This window comes from Syngnathus leptorhynchus, chromosome 13 (assembly GCF_054491065.1).
Source record: "Syngnathus leptorhynchus isolate UIUO chromosome 13, UIUO_Slep, whole genome shotgun sequence".
NCBI classification, from domain to species: domain Eukaryota; kingdom Metazoa; phylum Chordata; class Actinopteri; order Syngnathiformes; family Syngnathidae; genus Syngnathus; species Syngnathus leptorhynchus.
Genome location: NC_141207.1, coordinates 10,868,744 through 10,888,819, shown reverse-complemented (window position 1 = coordinate 10,888,819; position 20,076 = coordinate 10,868,744). Strand labels below are relative to the sequence as shown.

The 20,076-nt window shown below is 48.4% G+C and overlaps 1 protein-coding gene across 1 annotated transcript; it reads right to left on the bottom strand.

Moving 5' to 3' along the window:
- Nucleotides 1–182: 182 nt before the first annotated feature.
- On the bottom strand, nucleotides 183–19,855 carry lrrc7 (leucine rich repeat containing 7). Its single transcript, XM_085928564.1, has 32 exons — nucleotides 19,831–19,855; nucleotides 14,457–14,659; nucleotides 14,217–14,334; nucleotides 13,338–13,416; nucleotides 13,045–13,134; nucleotides 12,185–12,241; nucleotides 11,904–11,967; nucleotides 11,398–11,472; nucleotides 11,149–11,293; nucleotides 11,000–11,072; nucleotides 10,214–10,343; nucleotides 10,024–10,139; nucleotides 9,781–9,850; nucleotides 9,488–9,587; nucleotides 9,118–9,242; nucleotides 8,638–8,862; nucleotides 8,440–8,562; nucleotides 8,139–8,250; nucleotides 7,734–7,956; nucleotides 6,735–7,241; nucleotides 6,253–6,477; nucleotides 5,954–6,182; nucleotides 5,451–5,867; nucleotides 5,138–5,359; nucleotides 4,739–4,951; nucleotides 3,955–4,122; nucleotides 3,636–3,755; nucleotides 3,381–3,564; nucleotides 3,054–3,304; nucleotides 2,813–2,905; nucleotides 1,767–1,841; nucleotides 183–371 (listed from the first exon to the last, which is right to left on the bottom strand). The coding sequence occupies exons 1-32, from the start codon at nucleotides 19,853–19,855 to the stop codon at nucleotides 183–185; spliced, it is 5,046 nt and encodes a 1,681-aa protein (XP_085784690.1).
- Between the last annotated feature and the right edge of the window lie 221 nt (nucleotides 19,856–20,076).

Below are 20,076 nucleotides of genomic sequence, written 5' to 3'. Positions count from 1 at the left end.
AAATTGGCGGTGCAAGTGAGAGTACTGTCCTCTGGGGGGGTCCTAGACCAGCGCACGCACCTGGTCTCTGGACATATAGCCCATATGCGATTTGGCACATGGATTTATTTGCCTATAGTCCAGCAATAGGCATGAACACACACACGCACACACACGCACACACAAAGAAAACAGGCGGCAATTCAGTTCCAGCAGCCTCCAGAAGAGGGCGGCTGGGGCGGTGAGCGGTGCGTTTGCTCATTTCTTTTCATATTTTTAGGGGAGGGGGTGCTGCTGTCTCTCTGAAGCACCAAGTCCACCGTCCTTTGGAAACTCTTCAGCAGAGAGACGGCTGTCTCATGTTCCATGTGTAAAAAATTATGACCATTAGCCTGCAAGGCAAACACGCAGCACAGTAAGCAGCATGTGTGTGCATTGCACTTTTCCTTATGACGATTTATTTGTGTGGTGGTGGAAGGATGGAGGGTCACTGCCATGAGCTCAGTGAACATCACTGTTGGGGAAAAGAGAGAAAAGTGGAGGATCTACACACATGCTGTTGAAAGAGAAGGGCTCAATAGGACATTCAAGATGAATTCAGCAATTGAGAGGGGAGGGGGGGGCAGAATGAAAAGATTGTTTTTTTTTTTTTCATTCTCTCTGGCACAGAAACACTAACACTGGAAGAGAAACAAAAACTCATATTCAATATTTGCATATTTGAACTCCAAATATGATGCCAAACTAGTTTTTTTTTATATTTGCAATTTTTGGAAAATGTCCATATACTGTATATCTTCCTAAATTCTAATGTGTGGACTGAAAATGATCTTAAATAAAGGCTAACATTTCACATTGCCATTTATCGGATACCGAAAAAAAACCCACCCTGATTTACTGCAAGGGAAAGTCAAACAGGCCTGACCAGAACCCAGACCTAAATCTTTCTGAAGGCCATGGACAGGAAAGTGAGTCACAGTGTGGAGCACTCTCACCACGAACACACACTGCCAAGTCAAGATGCTGAGAAGATTCCTACTCAAAGAACAAGCAATATTTTTGGGCCTGCACATTTTATTTCACAGCATCACGCACGCACGGCAAAAAAAAGTAAGCCCTTTTGCCCAGAGAGAGAGAGAGAGAGAGAGAGAGAGAGAGAAAGAGAGAGAGAGAGAGAGAGAGAGAGAGAGAGAGAGAGAGAGAGAAAGAGAGAAAGAGAGAGAGAGAGAGAGAGGGAGAGAGAGAGAGAGAGAGAGAGAGAGAGAGAGAGAGAAAGGAGAGAGAAAGGAGAGAGAGAAAGGAGAGAGAGAGAGAGAGAGAGAGAGAAAGGAGAGAGAGAGAGAGAGAGAGAAAGGAGAGAGAGAGAGAGAGAGAGAGAGAAAGGAGAGAGAGAGAGAGAGAGAGAGAGAGAAAGGAGAGAGAGAGAGAGAGAGAGAGAAAGGAGAGAGAGAGAGAGAGAGAAAGGAGAGAGAGAGAGAGAGAGAGAGAGAGAAAGGACAGAGAGAGAGAGAAAGGAGAGAGAGAGAGAGAGAGAGAGAGAGAGAGAGAGCGAGAGAGAGAGAGAGAGAGAGAGAGAGAGAGAGAGAGAGAAAAGGTTTGCAGGATGCCCGCCCGTGGCCGCCGGCTCCTACTTTGTACCACACCGCAATAACCCACTTGGATTTGAGTCTACCCTCGGCTACAAGGCAGCGTATAGGGAAAGGCAAAGGCTTTGGCTGGGTATGAGAGGGAGGGTGGAGATGGTTGTCACTGCTCCATCTGTTGCTGAGCGAGAGAAGAGGCCTTACCTGTAGTATCTTGTCTCCAGGCTGCAAGGACGTTGCAGCGGGCCCATCATGCTGTACCCTAGTAACAAAGATACCCTATAAGTCAAAATGATACAACGTTAGGACAACACAGGGACACGATGGTTTAGAATCTTTGCCTTTCTTAAAGCCCCCGACCTGTGTGCAGCTATAACGCATTGTCTTTCTTCTGATTCTAGGGATGCATGCAAGTGAATGAATCCCACTTCTTTGAGCGCTTACATCTCTTACACTTAAGTGCAAAAGGACGTTTTTTCCCCATGAAAGTCAATAAATAGATGCACTCCTATCAAATGGACAGTAGAATGAGGAGAGAACAATAGGTGTGAGATGGCTACTCAATTGGGCAAGGAATCAATAAGGTAGGTGGTGGGATCAGAAGATCAACGCAGCTCCCAGATTTTCTTGAAACGACCCAAGGCAGAGATTATAAAAACACCAACATCTTTTCACAACTTGGTGAAAGATGTTTTTCAACACAAGTGGCGGCGGGCGCTATCAGCTCAATGTCTTGCAACCGGTTGTGCACCTGTTGAGCATGCCACTGAGAGATGGGCCACGCCACGCCACGTAGGGGAGGGGCGGGGGATGCCAGATGATTAAGAACTATACTCGCTAAGAAGCACCAACAATCACAGTCACGCACAGATACAATGCACAAAAGTGCACCTTTTGGAAGTATGAGTTGACTTATATCACTGGCATTTATTTCAACAGTGAGCCTCATAACATTTCCCCCAATTGAATGTCATCAATTTGGACACCAATATGTCTTTGAGTTGAAAGAGAGGATGTCATATGGAGCTCACTGTACATCGGCTAGCTAACGGGTCCAGCTGTCGAGCGTTAGTCACACAAAGAAGGCATGTCAAAGCGTATTGACAGGACAGGGCAGGGCACAATCAAACACACAACAAGATCCAGGTTCATCTGGAAAATACGAGTAGGTCGACATCTTGAAATTCCAGTCCATCGACAGCGTCTCCGTCTGAAAGCGCTCGGGAAACATAAACGGGCTCGGGTCATACCATGTCGGAGGGTTTGAAGGGATTCCCCTGACCGCTGATGCCGCCAGAGATACTAAAACCAAGACCGGGGTTCTTCTCTATTCGCACACACAACTAGACAGAGAGAGAGAAGAAACATTGACAATTGCCTTAGTGAAGCCTTTTGAGAGTCTACTCAGGCTAAACCTTCTTTGTCACCGAATTGCAATGATTCTCGCCCACTGACCTTCAAAATTGAGATGAGAGGAAAAGGCAAGCGTACCTGCTCTTGGAAGCCATCGGTGCTCTTCTGGCCTTTGGTTTGGAGAAGACAGCGAGCGCTCTGAGGCCGCATGTTGCTGTGAGTGGTCACCACAACCTGGTTGCTATGGACCATTCCCTGGTTGCTATGGTACTGCGGGTTGTTGGGAGTTTGATGTGACGCGTGGGACGTATGCAGGTTGTACTGGACTTGGTTTGCGGCCATGGCTAGGCCCGCGCTTGAGTAGACCTGGCCGCTAGAAGTGTTAAGCGCTAGATGGGGGAAAACGCACACGCACACATCCGTATTGCAATTGGACTTTTCCCCTTAAAGCGTCTCGTCATTTACCCTGAGGCACGTTTCCTTGATACTGCCCCCCAGAGGGAACGAGCGACAAAGGCATCCCTGGCTGATACTGGAGCGCCTTGTTCAGCATCCCGCCATCGTAGCCCTGTTGGCCAACCATCCGATGAGGCGTGGTGGTGGAAGAGGATGAGGAAGTGGCCACCATGGTGTTGTGAGAGTGGGCTCCCTGTGCCAAAAGCAAGATGCATTTATTTGGACTTCTTTCCATACCTTTTTTGCCAGCCAGCCATCTCTGACCTTTTTCACCAGGTTGTCGGGCGGAACGTCTCTCCTGCCGAGCGAGTACGGAGCCCATTGATTGCTTCCCGACACGCCCTCTTGGTCATTGTCCAGCATGGCAGCCTGTTGGGAGGGGCTCTGCAAGACAGGAAAAGGGACAGAACGCGGAATTCAACAATGTGACGTTGCCAACATCATAGGTTGCAAGAAACACAGCTGACATGCGCCTCTTGTGCCTTTCCATTTTGTATGCAGCAATTCTTGCAGATTTCATATACACCAGTACGTACGTACTATAGTGCCACTGGCTCACTGTTTGGATTGGGATACTCACAACAGCAGCAGCAGAAGGAGGAGGAGGTAGTGGCAGCCAGCGGCCAGCAGGGGGCTCATGCTTAGTGTTATTGTAAAGGTTAAAGTTCAAAGTGCTGCTGCGCCCCTGGCCGTGACCCCCGCCCTGACAGAGCATGCCCAGCGTGAGCGTATTGTGCTTTAGGACACCACTCTAATTGGAAAAGACAACAGCACATGACATGACATGAGATGGAGGCAACACGGACTGCGGCATTGGGAACACGCACACACACACACGCACACACACACGCACACACACGCACGCACGCACACACGCACGCACACACACACACACACACACACACACACACACACACACACACACACACACACACACACACAACATAGTGCGGAATTGCTGAAAGCACAGAAAAATGTTAGCTAGTGTTTGAATATTGTGTCATACAAGCAACAATCGGTGGACAATGTCATTCCAACATATTTGTGCGTGGGCCCAAAACCTCATTTGTCCTCTACAATGGTCCATACCAACCATTTTCTATGCACTCTGTGATACTTAGGTGAAATGGAACAATTAGGAGCCAATTAGGAGGGAAGCTGATGATTATCAGACACAAACAGACCAGTCATGTCGAGTCTTTGTCCGTCCGGCCGTTGGTTTCACGACATCTGTTTTTTTTTTTTTTTTGTCTGCAATTGTAGGCTGGCTGACAAGAAATGACAGTGTGGAGTGGACACCCGCATGCAACCAGACACATACTATCTGCTCAAGGTCTCGACACCTTCCTTTGGCCCTTTCACCGTACCCTGTCCAGGCGTTTGGCCTCAATGTGTCTCAGCAGCTGTTGCCTCCAGTCGGCGGGCATCTTGGAGGTGATGTCTTCGGGCTTCTGCGGCACCACGGGTCGTACTTTGACGGTGTCATCAGACGGCTTCTCCGGGCAGGTTGCCAGAGTGTAGTCGGGAGGCATCTTTTCCAGGAGAGCCGCCATGGTGGGACGAGCCGAGACGGGACGTGCCTGAAGGCCGAGTGAGCGAGGGAGGGGCAGTCAATTGCAATACTGCGCGTCATTTTGTTTGATTTGACCTCATGGTGGCACGGAAAATTGGTAGAAGCGAGCCTTACATTTTCTCGTCACGTACAGTGTGTTGCGGATCGTATTCCACAACTGCCATTTGGATGTATATTGAGTGAGGCGAAGTACCTGAGATGCTCCATAGGTCTCGGTGCTGTAGCTTCTAGCAGACAGGGGGCGCCGTTGAGTCAAGCTCTTGGTCGGGTAACCAATCATGGGTTTCTTCTGTTCCTGGTAGTTGGGATAATCGTCATCGTAGCGTCCATTTCTCTTGTTGTGCATCATTTGGTTGTCAGAATGCTCCATGGGGGTGGAATAAGCCAGAGCCCGACTATAGAGAGGAGGTTCTCCCTGATGCTGCGTGGTTACATTCATTGGTTACTTTCCTTTAATAACGTTGCTTTTGGATAATCATCGGAAAGGATCAATTGTCATTGCATACTTGCTGTCTGTACTGAGCTTCCTGCAGGGCCTCCTGCTGGGCTTCGTGGACTCTACGGAACAAAGCCAGTTCGGTAGAGCTCACCAGTGAGTCTGCTCTCCTCAAAAACCCTGGCCTAGAACGCTGCGATGGGATTGGTTGCTGCTGCTGCTGCTGCTGCTGATGATGATGCTGATGCTGCTGCTGCTGCTGATGCTGCTGCTGCTGATGATGCTGATTGGCGGAACCATCCTGACTGATCGGCGCTTGGGGGAAGGAGAACATCTCCAGCGGCGGGTAAGCACGATACCGAGGGCTCACCAACTCCTTGGGTAACGTCTTTCCAGGTTGGTTGGCGTACTCCGATGCTTTCGATGAGTGGTTGACATAATCGGGTGTATTGGGGAAAGGGGGAGGAGCCCGTCTGTCCACGGTCACCTGATTGATGCACAGTAAAATGCAATGAAGCTAAAAAAAAATAGCCCAAAAAAAAAGCCCAACCTTCTGTCTTCCCTTCCGCATACCTGGGGATTGTAGTTTTGGTCAAAGTGGTAGGCTTTATGTGGGACTGCAGGGGTTTGGTTGTGTCCCTGCTGGTTCTGGTTGCCATGTGGTGGGAATCCAAGTTCCTCATCTAGCATCGGTGCGGACTGGGAGCGAGCCATGTTGCTCCGCTCCATGGAACCGGGCAACTCTTGTCGGTCCAAACTGCTCTGCTGCTCAATGGAGGCGCTGTAGCTGTCCATGGGAATACTGCGGACCGAGCGAGAAGGAGCGTTTCGAAAAGTGCCAGCGACAAGTAAGGCAACACAAACCAACCTACCTGTATACTTTGTAGGCGCCGATGTCGATCTCGTCGATGCTCTGGGATTTCTTAAACCTGGACCTTGTTTCTTTCATCATGGGAGACAGCCGCTCGGAGCTTTTACTCATGACCACGGTTACCTTGTTGCCCCCGGTGACAGTGAGCTGGTCCTTTCTGTTTTGCTCCGCCTGATTGTTATGGTATGACCAACTACCGGGAAGAGGCCCTGATGATTGCTCCCGCCTTGGTGCAAAAAGAGCTCAGGTCAACGGCAAGTCAACAAATTCCATCTGTCGGTGCTTACGGACAAACATTCAAATTCAAGCAGGAAGATGGTCAAGAAAACCACATTGCTTCTTTGACGAAGCAACGGCGCTTGTCTCCAAACGATTTTTTGTTCTTTGCACACATACGTTCAACAATCACCCGTGTCCGAAGCACAAAGAAGGAAGGGTAAGTGACAGATTACCGAGGAGTAAAATGGATCCTCTCCTAGTTACCTTTGGTCTGCCACCTTGCGGTCCGGGTTGGGGCTCGAGGTCGGCGTGAGGTCCAGTTTGGAGGGAAAGGCCGTCCTGTCTTCTAAGGGGCTTGGGGTTCGGGTCCAATTCTGCCAAGGATTCTGGGAAGCTTGTGCAGAAGCCTGGGCTTCATTGTCATGCGAGGAGCGTTGGTTGCTGTGAAAGGGGAGCGTCTGCGCGTCCAACTCTAAGGGGACGCCTACGATTCGTTCTTGCCTCATGAGAGGACGGCGGCCGTGGGTCGACTGGCTTCGAGGTTTGGAACCCAGCGGCGGGTTACCCTGGCTGCTTTTGGACGAGGAAGGGTCGAGCGGAGACTCCTCGGCATCGAATCCCGTGTTGTCGTAGTGAGGGGCTTGGGCCCAGTCGAAAGGCTCACTTAAGGGACGCCTGTCTCCACGTTGCTGCATGGTTCCTGATGGCGGAGTTTCTCTTTGTGACAGCAAGGGCTTGGACTCAATGGGTTTGGGAAAAGACTGGGCCAACCTGAATTAGGAGCGAGGAGCGGCATTGTCAAAATGAGATCGATTTCAAGCAAATGAAAACATCTTAACTGGCTTCTGTTGATACTACACAATCATTTGTAGTGGCTTTGTATCAAGATTCCGCACACCATTTACCTTTCAAACATACATATTAGGTCTCTTCCTCAGTTCATTGTGAAACTAGTCTCAGCTTTTTGTTTCTATTTGTAATCCCATTTATGTGATGCGTACTGTTGTTTGTACTGGTGGAGGAGGATGAGATGAGATGAGATGCAAAGTGAATCAGAATGGCTCTGCAGCATCCTAATGAGCTTCTTTGACCTTGACAGAGCAAGCGGAGGAATGGGAAAGAGAAGATGGATCAAGCAAAGTGACGAGATGGAAGACCCAAGTTGAGAAGATGGAGTTGAATGAAAAGAGAATAGGACGGATCGCCACGGTCGCTTGGCACTGAACATGAGCCATTGTTGTGGCTACGTACGTACGTACGTACCTGTTGGTCCAGTGCGTTTGAGGAGCCTGGTCTTTGTTGGGCGCCGGCGGCATGGCGGGGTTGTGTTGGTGCCCGTGAGAGTGAGGGTGGGAGTGAGAGTGAGCGTTAGCGGGCGGGTTGGACGAGCCAGAGGAGCCGACCGAGGGAGAGTAATCAGAGTAGGTGGCCGAGGAGCCGCTGTGGTTCAGACAGTGGAGCTTATCCACCTCTTCGTCTGTAGACTCTACACACAAAGACATGATATTGGACATGGACTCTGATCTTGCAAAACTAAGGTAGACATTAGAAAATGAAAGTTAGCTCCCTCATTTCTAGCTGCCTTCCCTCACTCTCTGCCACTATTCCCAATGAATGGGCAAGCCCCGAGCGCTTCACATGTTTTTGCGTCATCCGGCGGGCGGGCACCTTTCTTATCCTTGCCGAGCAGCACCACCTTTGGTTTGTACATGGGCGGCTCCACTAGGGTGGGCCTCATGTCGGAGATGCGGATGTCGTTGGGTGAGCCGCCCATTGAGTCCTGTTGGAAGTCACTCGTTAGTCAGTCATGCATCTTAGACAGATATACAATTGAGTAAAAGAGGAAAATCCCAAATGATTTATTTGAGCTGCATCTTCAAATTGTGGAGCTCTTGACTTTAATGCGTTTGTGGTGTAACGTTCAGTTTGCTTGGATTGCGGTATCTGAGCAAAGGTTTGAGATCAAAACCTCCGAGCTCTCTGTCAGGTCCTCTTTGTCCTTCCTCTTTGGGATGTCAATGCCAGAGTTATGCATCGGTCCCTGATCCATGAGCTGAGTCTGAGAGAAGTCCTGCATCTCTCGGTCTGTTACCTAGGACGCACGGCAGAAAGCAAACGATGCTTCGACTGATGCTTTCACCATGTGCTGTGCGTGTGCGTGTTTGACCTCTTTGGGAGGCAGGGGCCACGGTGGTTCGTACGCTTCTTTACTGTGGTGTGTAAGTTCCATGTTGGTTCCCGCTGAGGTGGCAGTGCCTGTGCTAAGATGGTGCTGGTGCTGGTGCCCATGGCCCGTGTGAACATTTTTACCCACGAGGCTTTGCACTGACTTGACCATGTTCTTCAAGTCCTCGGGATAGGGTGTAGGATAACGTTTTAGGTTGATCTCCACCTGTCGGGGAAGATCAGAACAATGTCAAATCCACGTTTTGCCGCTTTCATTTTTATATTGAAATGTCATTGTCATATGTCTGCCGATGAAAAACAAAATAATCACAATTTAAACAAAGAACACCATCGTTTGTAGTATGGAAGCACGAACACCACTGTCAGTATGGGAAACCATGAAAGTCAAATGCTTCCTGAACATAATTGTACGTACGTAGACACATACAAGTACATGGAGACAGACGCAATAAGGGCAGACCTTGACCTTCCCGGAGTTGTCTTCCTCTTCTTTCTTGTCCTCAAAGTCAAAGGCCACAGTCATCCTCTGCTGTCTCTGCTCCTCCCACAGAGTCGGATTAAAGCTGTCGCTGTCCGACTGATAATCTGGAAAGTAAAACATCCCATTGTAAATGATGGTGGGTGAGAGGGATGAAAAACAAACAAACAAAAACTTTCTCAACATGCCATGATTGTTCTTTTTAAAGCAATCCCAGAGATATTTGTATCAATTCCATTCTTGCATGAAATGAGCAAGCGACCAGGCGGAGACTCCTGAGACATTCCTATTTTCATTCATACGCACACGTGTACACACGGCGCACGCGCACACGCACACACACAGTTTGTACCCTCATCGTGACGAGGTTGTTGGGGAAACATGTAGTTGGTCAAAACCTTCTGTTTGGTGTCGGGGTGGGCTTCTGTCTGTAAGGGGATCAGAGCCTTGGACTGCAATGACAGACACATTCAGATCAGTTTTCAAACCACCTCCCTCATATGTGAGGAACAAAGAAATGTGATTTCATTTATTTCGAGCTTCTGCCTTCAAACAAGTGCCGTTCAAACTGTGCTAGGAGCAGGTCAGAAAGCCTCTTTCGGATTGCCGTCCGGCATTCCTGGCATTTGTGGGAGCGCTAGCTACCTGATTGTCAGAAAGCCAGAGAGCTGCCAGGTCCTTCAGCTTGGTAAAGGTGAACGGTAGATTCTTTAACCTGAAAACGAGAGACGGACGGGAGCCAGAATGAGAAAAAGATCTTTTCTCTTCCTACGTACTCAACAGCCCGCAGAGCAAGTAGCCATAGCAACACACTCTTCAGTTGCCATGGCAACTGTAGGCAGAAGGAGCAAACCTAAAATCATTGACAAAGAGTTTCCTTTGCGGTACCTATTATCGCTAAGGTTTAGGACTCGTAGTTTGGTCATCTGTCCGATCTCATCGGGGAGGAACTCCAGCTTGTTGGATCGCAGTGACATCACCGTCACGTTCTTACAGTTACCGATCTGAAAAGATACACACGGCGAGTGGGCGACAAATCGCACGGACGGTGCAGTCGACCGATTGGGTCCTGCGTCACCTCTCGGGGAAGTTCTATGAGGAAGTTCTCATCGGCGGCAAAGGTCCTAAGATTGTGCAAGTAGCCAATGGTTGGAGGCAGTGACTCCAACTCGTTACAGCTAGTGTCTAGTTCCTCCAACAGACAAAGGCTGTTCAGACATATTGAGAGAAAATGGCAATGAAACAAAAGCACCAAACCATTTCTGATGCATGTACAGTAACTGTACTGTTTTTGAAAGGGACCTGGTCACAGCAATTGGAGAGCCAGCTCACGGTAATACTATATGGCTCTGAACTTGTCCGGTCTTTGACCAGCGCTGGCCCGGCCGACAGCAGACTAATGCTAATGAGCCGACAATTTTACATCAGTGTACCGTTATTGTTAACATTGCAAGAATGATTCCCACCAGCCTGGACCATCTGGGCCACCATACGGTGGAGAGGAGGGGAGGGAAGGGGAGAGGAGGGGAGGGGCATTGCTTATCCTTTATTTAGATATCTTAGCAGCCCAGAAATCCTTAAAGCAATGCCAGGTGTCAGAGTCAAGCAAAGTTGCAGGACGCTTCTATAGGTGCTACAATACGGAGCTCGCTCATGAAGTACACTTGGCTAATGTGGCGGAGAGAGGAGAAACAGAATGACTATGTTCTTTATGAAAGAACAAACAACACTAGACTCTCTGTAAAGCCACTAGATTCACATATGAATATATAATATGAAGGGGAAAAAAAACAACAACCCGGATCTACGTCATGGCTGTTATTGGTCTTTGTGACTTGTATGCGCATGGATGGAGCTTTCTTACCTTCCAATGGTTCCGGGCAGTGAGGTCAGCTGGTTGTCATCCACTTTCAATGTTGTCAGCTTCTTTAACATTCCTGAAAAGCAAAGCAACCTTGTCACAACGTTGAATGAGTTTGTATCAAACTGGAATCAGAACGTGTGAGGACCTACCTAAAGAGTCAGGGAGGTGCTGAAGCATGTTGGAGGAGAGCAAAAGATCCTCTAAGGCCTCACAACCTGAAACATCCGTGTCCAAATTCTCAATACGGTTCTTAGCTAAGTCTAAGTAGCGCAGCTGGCGAAGTTTTCCTAGTGACTGCAGAGTCAGAGAGATAAGGAAGGCAAATGATAGATAAAGCAGATCCACAAAACGCCAAAAGAACATTGTGTATATACGTAGGTACGACGTAGCCACCTTACCCCTGGTATGGACTGTAGAGAGTTGTTGTCCATCCACAGCTCCTTTAGATTGTGAATCTGCTCCAACACCTCCGGCTAATATGCAAAAGGTCAACCAAAACCTTTCAATACTGTGACAATTTAAACACGTCACGCATCTCGATTTGCACAGATGAAAATCACTAGTTATCACTTGTTATGGCGGAGCACAACCGGTTAGTTACATCATCAAGAGAGCTGTGGCCATTGAGTGTGAGGGTGAACATTCATTCGTAGGCGAGACTCTTGGGACGCGAAGCGTGCGGTCAACTTCCCTCCCGCCTGACCCTGATGTCACATTGTGTCATCTTCCATCCATCCATCCGTCCGTCCGTCCGTCCGTCCGTCCGTCCGTCCGTCCATCCATCCATCCATCCATCCATCCATCCATCCATCCATCCAGCTCAAATGGCCAAATTGAATGCCTTGGGTAACATTGCTATTTTAGATGAACACAACCCGCCAAATAGTAGAGCAAACCTTCTCACCACTTCAGAGAATTCATTGCTACCCAGATCCAACCTCTCCAACTGTGTCAGTCGATGAATAGACCTGCAAGGAGACAGGAGAGTAAATGTCGTGCTTCCAATCAAGCACTTCACTCGCGGTTCAAATGTAACTTTTCAAAATGTTACTTTGATCAAATCGAACCGGCTTCACCGCTATTCAAGAGAAGCTGCCAAGTGTGCAAACAACTTTATTCCATAGCAAACTCAGTGAATTGGAGGACCAAATCATAGCACAGACACAAAACCCAATGGAGTCTTACTTTGGCAGGGTTTTCAGGTGGTTCTCTCTTAGCTCCAGGATCCGAAGTTTGGAGAGCCTATCAAGAACAAACGTGAAAAGACTTTGTCAAGCTCTTTGGCAGCTAGCTAGAAGAAACAGGCCACATTTATTGTAGTGTCCCAAAAATTGAACATGCACTATTAGCTACTACTATGACGTGCCTGTATATGGCATATTAGAACTTCAAAGATGACCGCTTTTCAAATTCAATCACCATCCAAAATGATGATCTCATTGTGCGTTTTCATTGAATCAAACTTATTTTGCATTGCATCCATCTGTCCATCCCTATGTTGCTCCATGCATTTTTACATCCATTTCTACAGATGATCCTGTTCTAGCTAACTCACACCAGTCAATCAACCAGCACATACAGATAAAATGGGCAAACATCTGGAGAAGTAGCACTATTAAATTCCCATCAATTGTGTTTTTCTATTGTGCGAGGAGAGCAGAAGAGCCGGCCGGGATAAACCTTCACAAACACAGGCTCCCAGCACAAAAAGCTCTGAGCCCACATTTCAAACATTGACTGGGAGGTCGCACATGGCCCAAGATAAAACCATCATCATCATCATCATCAAACACCCATGATCAAAACCTGGGCAAGAATCGTACCCGTTACAGCAAAGAGGCTCAATTCCACATCAGTGTCACAAATTCGCATGGGCCAAATTCATAAATATAGCATGTCAACTTGCTTGGCCATTATAAGCCGATGCGATATTTCCAAGAATACGTAGAGCGAAAAAAAAAATGCCTCTGTAACAGTAAATACCTTCCAATAAGGCCGTGACTAAAGACACGCCATGCTGATGCTGATACCATGCATGGAATTACCTGCCAAAGTTAGCTGGCAAGTACTCCAGGAAGGCATCGTTTAAGAAGAGCTGAGTCAGATTCAGGAGCTGCGTAAAACCATCTGGGAGCCTGCGAGACAAGACATAGAGCACTGGAGAAGCAGGAAGGGGAAAAAAAAAACCCAGATCATGACCGCCCGCCCGCCTGCCGGCATGCAATCTTTCAATTCATTCTGTAAACTGAAAGACAAGATACAAGGCTGTAGCTTGTACTTTAGGCTTTTCACTCCAATCTAAACATTGCAATTTGTTCCAAATGTGATGATGTCTTACTTGGTGATGGGATTGACACTGGCCTCAACCACTGACAGGCCTTTACAACATTTGATATTATCTGGAAACTCCTGGATACCTGGTCGAAAAGGAAAAGCAGACTGTTAGGGTTGAATAGATTAGGTTGATCATATTATGTTGGAATGTAATCAGTAATAATTAACCTAAGCTTGTCCTGTCTTAACAAAGTAGTAGAACAAAGTGCTAATATCCTTTGCACTGATTGACCAACTGTAGAAGACGCAATCAAAGTTGTTCTGTTTACTCAACATCGTAAAACAACCCCTGCTATGATGTGATCAGAGGCCAGGGGTTTCACCCCCATCCTGCCCACTCTCACCCCCACCCTTCTTCTCTCAATAAATACTGTCTTGCATGAATGCAACGGCAGACTTTGTTCGGACATTGCTGTATCTACAGTAACGAACAAATTCTCCACTTGCAAGTGTTCAAAGGGCATACTGTCTCCCGTGTGGTTCTTGCAAAATAAGTTAGAGTCGGAACATCCCTAACACAGACAACAAGAGAAATGGGCATCCTTTGTTGGGTAACAGCAAGATTGGATTGTTTGAAAGTTGTCCAACGTTTAATTGCACTTTTCAACGACAGTGGAAAATGGAAATGCTGACGTTATTTCTGTAGCCATTCCCTTCCGATCCTTCAAAATGAGATTGTTCTAGCCGGAGAAATGATCAAGATCTTAAAAGCTTAAGGAACAAAAGAATGGGAACGTGACAATAACGTCGGGCGGGATTGATTACATGTGTGTGGTAGACATGTCCTTTTGGATTGCTGCCATTTATGGACACTAACTAGCATAGCAGCTTTGTCAGTAAGCTGTAGAGGAAGATGCCAGTGCTTTTGAAGTTTTGTCTTTACCATTTTTACTGATGTCAAGCTCTTTCAGGTTAACCAGGCTGGCAATTGTGGTTGGAAGGTTGGAAAGGTCGTTATCGGGCATGCTCAGCTTCTTTAAGGCCTGGCAGCTGAACAGTTGCTAGAGAAACAAAAAAGAAGAACATTAGAAGGACTTTGACGATAACCGTACACAAAGAGGAAATAAGATTGATCTGAAAAACGGATTGGAATCTCAGAAATTGGACACGTTGGGACTTCTACCTTGGGGAGTTCTTCAATCTGGTTGGCATCCAGGTAGAGTTCCTCCAGAGTCCTCTCAAAGCTAAAGATTTCCTTGGGGACCTGCTGCAGGCTGCAGTGGGAGTAGTCCAACACCGAGATGACTTCCTCTTCCCCGCGAAAACAACGGCATGGCACCAGCCGGCCAATCAGCTTCCTTTTTGTTGTCATTTCCAGACACTGGACTACAGAGGCAAAAAGAAGACGACGAGATCATCCCCCAAAATAGCGTGTGGTGTGAGTTCGACAATTGTTTGCTCAACTATAGAACGGGTCCTGCCAGCAAACGGTAACAACAAGTTAGCACGGATCATTGCGCTTGCAATGACTGATGCTGCAGCATGTGCAAACGCAATCATGTGCTGAGAATGGACGGCGGCGGGGCACACGTGCAAGCCAGCCTGCCGCCCACGTACGCTGGCTGCCAAGCTAACATGGCTCCTCAGAATGTCTGAAGCAGCAAGGGAGAGCGAAAGCCTCAGTGTCCCACGACAGCCATCACTTCACGTGCAGCGGCGGCGGCTGCAGCAGCAGCAGCAGCAGCAGCAGCAGCAGCAGCAGTAGCAGCAGCAGCCTTGCTAGCTATCTCCATGGTAACGGCTGTCATAGTGACAGTCTCCCAGGAGCCGGGTGTATTTTTACTCATCCTCTGTCATAAAACAGAACATGCTGCTCTCAGTGGGTGATTGCTCCACATTTGCCCATGCTGCACTTATACAAACAAATCAGACACCTTTCAAATACGTCCATCTATCTCTTCCCTCCAATCAGAAAACAACGCTTTTCAAACTTGTCATGTGATGATGACTTCAAATGAAAAACCACACTTGCATAGTGTTGATAGTAAGTGACATGACAATCAAGGCCTCCAGCAAGCATCTCACAACGTCTCACAAGCAGAGCCAACAATTTCTTCGGCAAGATTGTCACCTGTCCGGAAAGAAACACCAGAGGGTCACTGACTCATATTATTGATATGTTCAAAGCAAATCAAATGATTTTGCAAACATTCCAGATTGATTAAAGGCTTGAGTCAGCCAACTGTTCCTATGTGGCTCACAGTAAAATTCCTTTATTTGAGCCTCTCCTGCTGCTGCTGCTGCTGCTGCTGCTGCTGCTGCTGCTGTGTCTGACTCTCTCGCTCACTCTTGTTTCCAAGCCAGTCATGTGTTACCCCCCCCTCATTTGTTTTTTTTTGCTAGGGTTGAGCCCAGTGGCCCAGTTCTGCCCGAGACGCCCCAGCACATGACTATTTGCTCTCTTCTATATGTACCTCCCTCTATCTCGGCTTGTTTTTCTACCCCTCCTCTGTCCACTAAAAGGAGCCATTTTAAATCACCCTCAAAAACTAGAAACGCTTTCATATCATGACAACATTTGCATCTCAACATTTCTAGACATCGTCTCATTGAGCACACACAATATATGTGTGCTAACAAAACATAGATGGGTCATTTCATTGTCAGTCATTTGGTCCATAATAAGAGAGATACAGTGTGACATTATTTTTCAATAGTCACGCTTTGAGAAGCATTCCATCTAATATTATAATAATATAATACTAATATTATAATAATAATAATATAATACTAATATTATATACTAGCTATCAACAGGCATCATTCCGGTGCGTACATGGCTGCGATGGCTCTCGATACGTGTCCTGCCGACCACTTCAGGGCGTAGTGTGTCTTAGGCCGAGATACAGGCTTCCGACCCAGCCGCTTTATGTGACAGTCAACGTTGTCGTACTGCCATCTTGGCTTATGAGGTCACTTTGCCATGCTGGTTGGTGCCACTCCTTACAACACAAGCACTATTCCTGCTTGACTCTCGTGTCTTAACATTTCATGCTGTTGACCTCTTCATAGAGCATGCCATCAGTCGCTGAGTACAGTACATCAGATACTCAAGCCATCGCTGTCAACTGCCATATCCTTCCCAATTGCCAGCACAGCACAGGCGCCGGAACACAATCCAGTAGCAAATCCATAAGTCCCGATCACCTCATCCCAAATTCAGCTTCCCTACGAAGTGACGAACGACAAGTGGAGAGAGTCGCGTTTGTGGGAGCAAAGCTCACCTTCGCTCCCTCTGTCACAGCTGCTGTGAGCTGGAACAAACATTCGATCTATCTTTCTGCCACCCCACTTTATTTCTTTCTCCGGCTGCGGCTGGCAGTCAATCTCTCTTTTTTACCGCCGGCCGACTGTCGGGATCTCTATTCGTGCGTCGGTTGGTTCCATCTATCATCGCGGCTCCTCTTACCAGAGAAGCGTGACAGACAATGTGGCAATGCGTTCAAAGTGGCCGTCTCCATCCTTTTGTCGACCAAACGGTGGAAGCGGGACCAGGTTCAAGACAATGCTTGGGCACGGCATGCTTTTTACACCCATTTGCATAAACAGCTTTTGATAAGTTTCATCCCTAAAGCTTTCTTGATCAGGCCGTGGGAAAAGGAATGGAGCGGTTACCGTGGTAACAACAGAGACTACTTTGCCCAAATGACCGGCAAACACAAATACACGATAGCGGTCCCTCCCTCGGCTCATCGAGTGCCAATGGACGCGTGCCAATGGACGCGGCCGGCCGCGAAACAAGCTGGACCGAACAGATTCGCTCGACGGTATGCTGAATATGAAGGATTCAGAATGGAGCAGCTTCTTGAAGGGATGGGGAACAGAGAGCGGGTAGGGAAGCGACTCAGGCCGGGAACAGGGACACGCGAGAGCGGTGAATCAATTGTGCACTAACACACCCTTAAGAGTGCTTGTGACAATCTACTGACTCTACCGTAAGCATGAACAAACAAATCAACGTTTAGTCACAAAGCACTCCTATTATTCCAAAGGTGTTTGTTTGGGCTGCTTTTGGAATTTGGGATTGCACCATACATACGTACGTACGTACGCTATGTGAGCGGAAAGAGATGCCAGGCAGAGCTTCGGGAGGGAGCTGCCCTATTTGGACGCTAAAGCCAGCCAGTCAACGAGAAAGCGCAAGTCAATGATACAGTAGACGTGGAAAGACGCAGATTACAGATTGTGTAAATAATTCCGGAAACACACCAAGCGGCGCACTCAAGACACACTTTGATGCGGTCGTCTTCTTCCACATTTGAGCTCCTCTCTCTCCCTCCCTCCCTCCCTCCCTCCCTCCCTCCCTCCCTCCCTCCCTCCCTCCCTTCTGAAACATTCTGCGGATCAGGTACGTTACGGTTGATCTGGAGAGCTAGGATTGTTTTGGATTGGGAAAGGGGGCTGAAGTGGCTGCTGCTTTATTCTCCTGTACATCCCATTCACATAGCATGGAGATGACTTGGACTCAATCTGCTGGATATTGTCATCTGCCATCATTTGGGGTGGTCTAAATGTGAGCGTCCTGCTTTGAAAAGGCACTTTATACATGGTGGCTCGATGGCTGGCTGGCTGGCTGGCTGGCTGGCCGGCCGGCAGCAGGGCTGTCCATCCGTGCTTGACTTGCTGACACGTCTGCCAAAGGTTATCTTTTACTATTCTCCTCGCTGTCACAGTACATGAATAAAAACGAGAGAAATGGCCGCAAAAAGACAGCTCAAAGGACCTCTTGATGTCTTTTGCACATGGTCATTGTCACTGATCTTGAGAAGTCGGACCAAGGATGCAAATATTTGACACACGGCAGGCAGTCATTGCGGTATGTCGCTTCCACTACAATCCACTTGAGAAGCTTTTTCACCACTTTGACACACAGCATCCTCCAGCACTGATATACGTTTCCCCCTTGGTTCTACGGGTCTCCTTTAGCCCATCACCATGACGATGGGAGCCGGTTTCATGGATGCAGTCACTAGGCAACCAGCAGCGCGGCGGCAGCGGCAGCAGAACAGTGGAAGAGCAGCGTTGTTCTGCATTCCACATGCAAGTTTGCTCTTGGAGGAGCATCCGCTCATGTTTCCTCTTATTTTGAACTTGCTCGAATGAGACTGACAAAGACCTCGACTGTGTGCGGCAAAAATGGGATAGCAAATGATGCTTTCACACTTTGCACAAGCACTGACAGCACAGTGACATCAAGCAGAAGCTCAAGGCACCTCTCTTCCATTGCAGTCACGAGCAAGGACAAAGCCCTGTGCATCCAACAAGACGTGAAAGCATTACGAAACAAATGGCCAAAGATGAATCATGCACAGCCACCTCCAAAATGGATGACGACAACAACAAGGCAGGCCGCTGATCAACCAACAACTGAGGAGGGATTTTTTTGCAAACATTTCTTTTGAGAATAAAATGATTGGGCAGGCAGGCAGGCAGGCAGGCAGGCAGGCAGGCAGGCAGGCAGGCAGGCAGGCAGGCAGGCAGGCAGGCAGGCAGGCAGGCAGGCAGGCAGGCAGGCAGGCAGGCAGGCAGGCAGGCAGGCAGGCAGGCAGGCAGGCAGGCAGGCAGGCAGGCAGGCAGGCAGGCAGGCAGGCAGGCAGGCAGGCAGGCAGGCAGGCAGGCAGGCAGGCAGGCAGGCAGGCAGGCAGGCAGGCAGGCAGGCAGGCAGGCAGGCAGGCAGGCAGGCAGGCAGCTTAAAGTGACACGCTGATCATTTGACTCCGTGGGCAAAATGAGATCAGCCGTTATTGAACGAGTACAACGCACAAAGCAATCGGCCTAAAAATAGAACCGTTTTCAGAAATATCACTAAATGAGGACGTTAGATGCGAGTACCAGCCCCGGCCCGGCCCGGCCCGGCCAGCTAGCGATATGTATTAATAGACTCCGTGAGGCGATGCAGACAAAAGACCTTTGAAATGTGTTGCAATGAAGATGCTAATGAAATATTCCCTTTGATTAGAAGGAAGGAGCCTTTTGTACATGTTACAGCTCCGTCGCTCTCCATCTCAGCAAACTGCAGCACCAAAGCAATCTACGGATGCTTGCAACTTGAACAGGGGCTGGCTCAATACAATTTAAGAAGAGACAAATATGCCCATGTTGGGCCATAGAACAGGTGTGCATGAAATGAATGGCAAAACACAAGCGCTTGCAGTCATGCTTGTTTCTTGAGATGCTTGGAAGGGCACATTTGGAGAAATACACGCTTTATCTGCACATTGCCCGTGCACATTGCTCAATCCTGTTGCAAAGCCATGAAATGATTGAAGGACCGTGACAATTCATGGGAGCCACAAACGCGCATGTGCGCGGATTGCAAATTCCCATCCGAAAATTGGTGATTTGCTCTTCCCTTTACAGTGAGGCGTCATACACGGTCCAACAATTGATGGACGCTGGCAAAGAGTCGATCCTATCTTTCTGCAAGTTAGCTGTCAAAGAGTCGCTGCAAATCTCATCTTCTATTCTATGTCGTGAAGAAATGCGGGTTGCCTTACGTTGCAGATCCGAATAGTTCTCCATCCCCAGGCTGCAGGTGGCGGGCGGGCGCTTCCAATTTCCACACAAAGAATGGAGAAAAGACGGGGAGAAACAGCCCTGCCTGCACCGGTCGGCGTCGTCGGATCAATCAATCAATCAATCAATCAATCAATCAATCAATCAATCAATCAGACCGAGCGAGCCGGGGTGATTCCGAGACAGGTACCTTGACCCGTTCCGCCGGCCGCCGCATCTTTAACGCC

Coding starts and splice junctions, on each gene's coding strand:
- lrrc7 (XM_085928564.1), bottom strand. CDS start 19,855: ATGGAGAACTATTCGGATCTGCAAC. Junction 8,563..8,637: donor GGCCCCTGCCTCCCAAAGAG/GTCAAACACGCA, acceptor CGTGCGTCCTAG/GTAACAGACCGAGAGATGCA. Junction 3,756..3,954: donor CTCCTCCTTCTGCTGCTGCT/GTTGTGAGTATC, acceptor CCTGTCTTGCAG/AGCCCCTCCCAACAGGCTGC.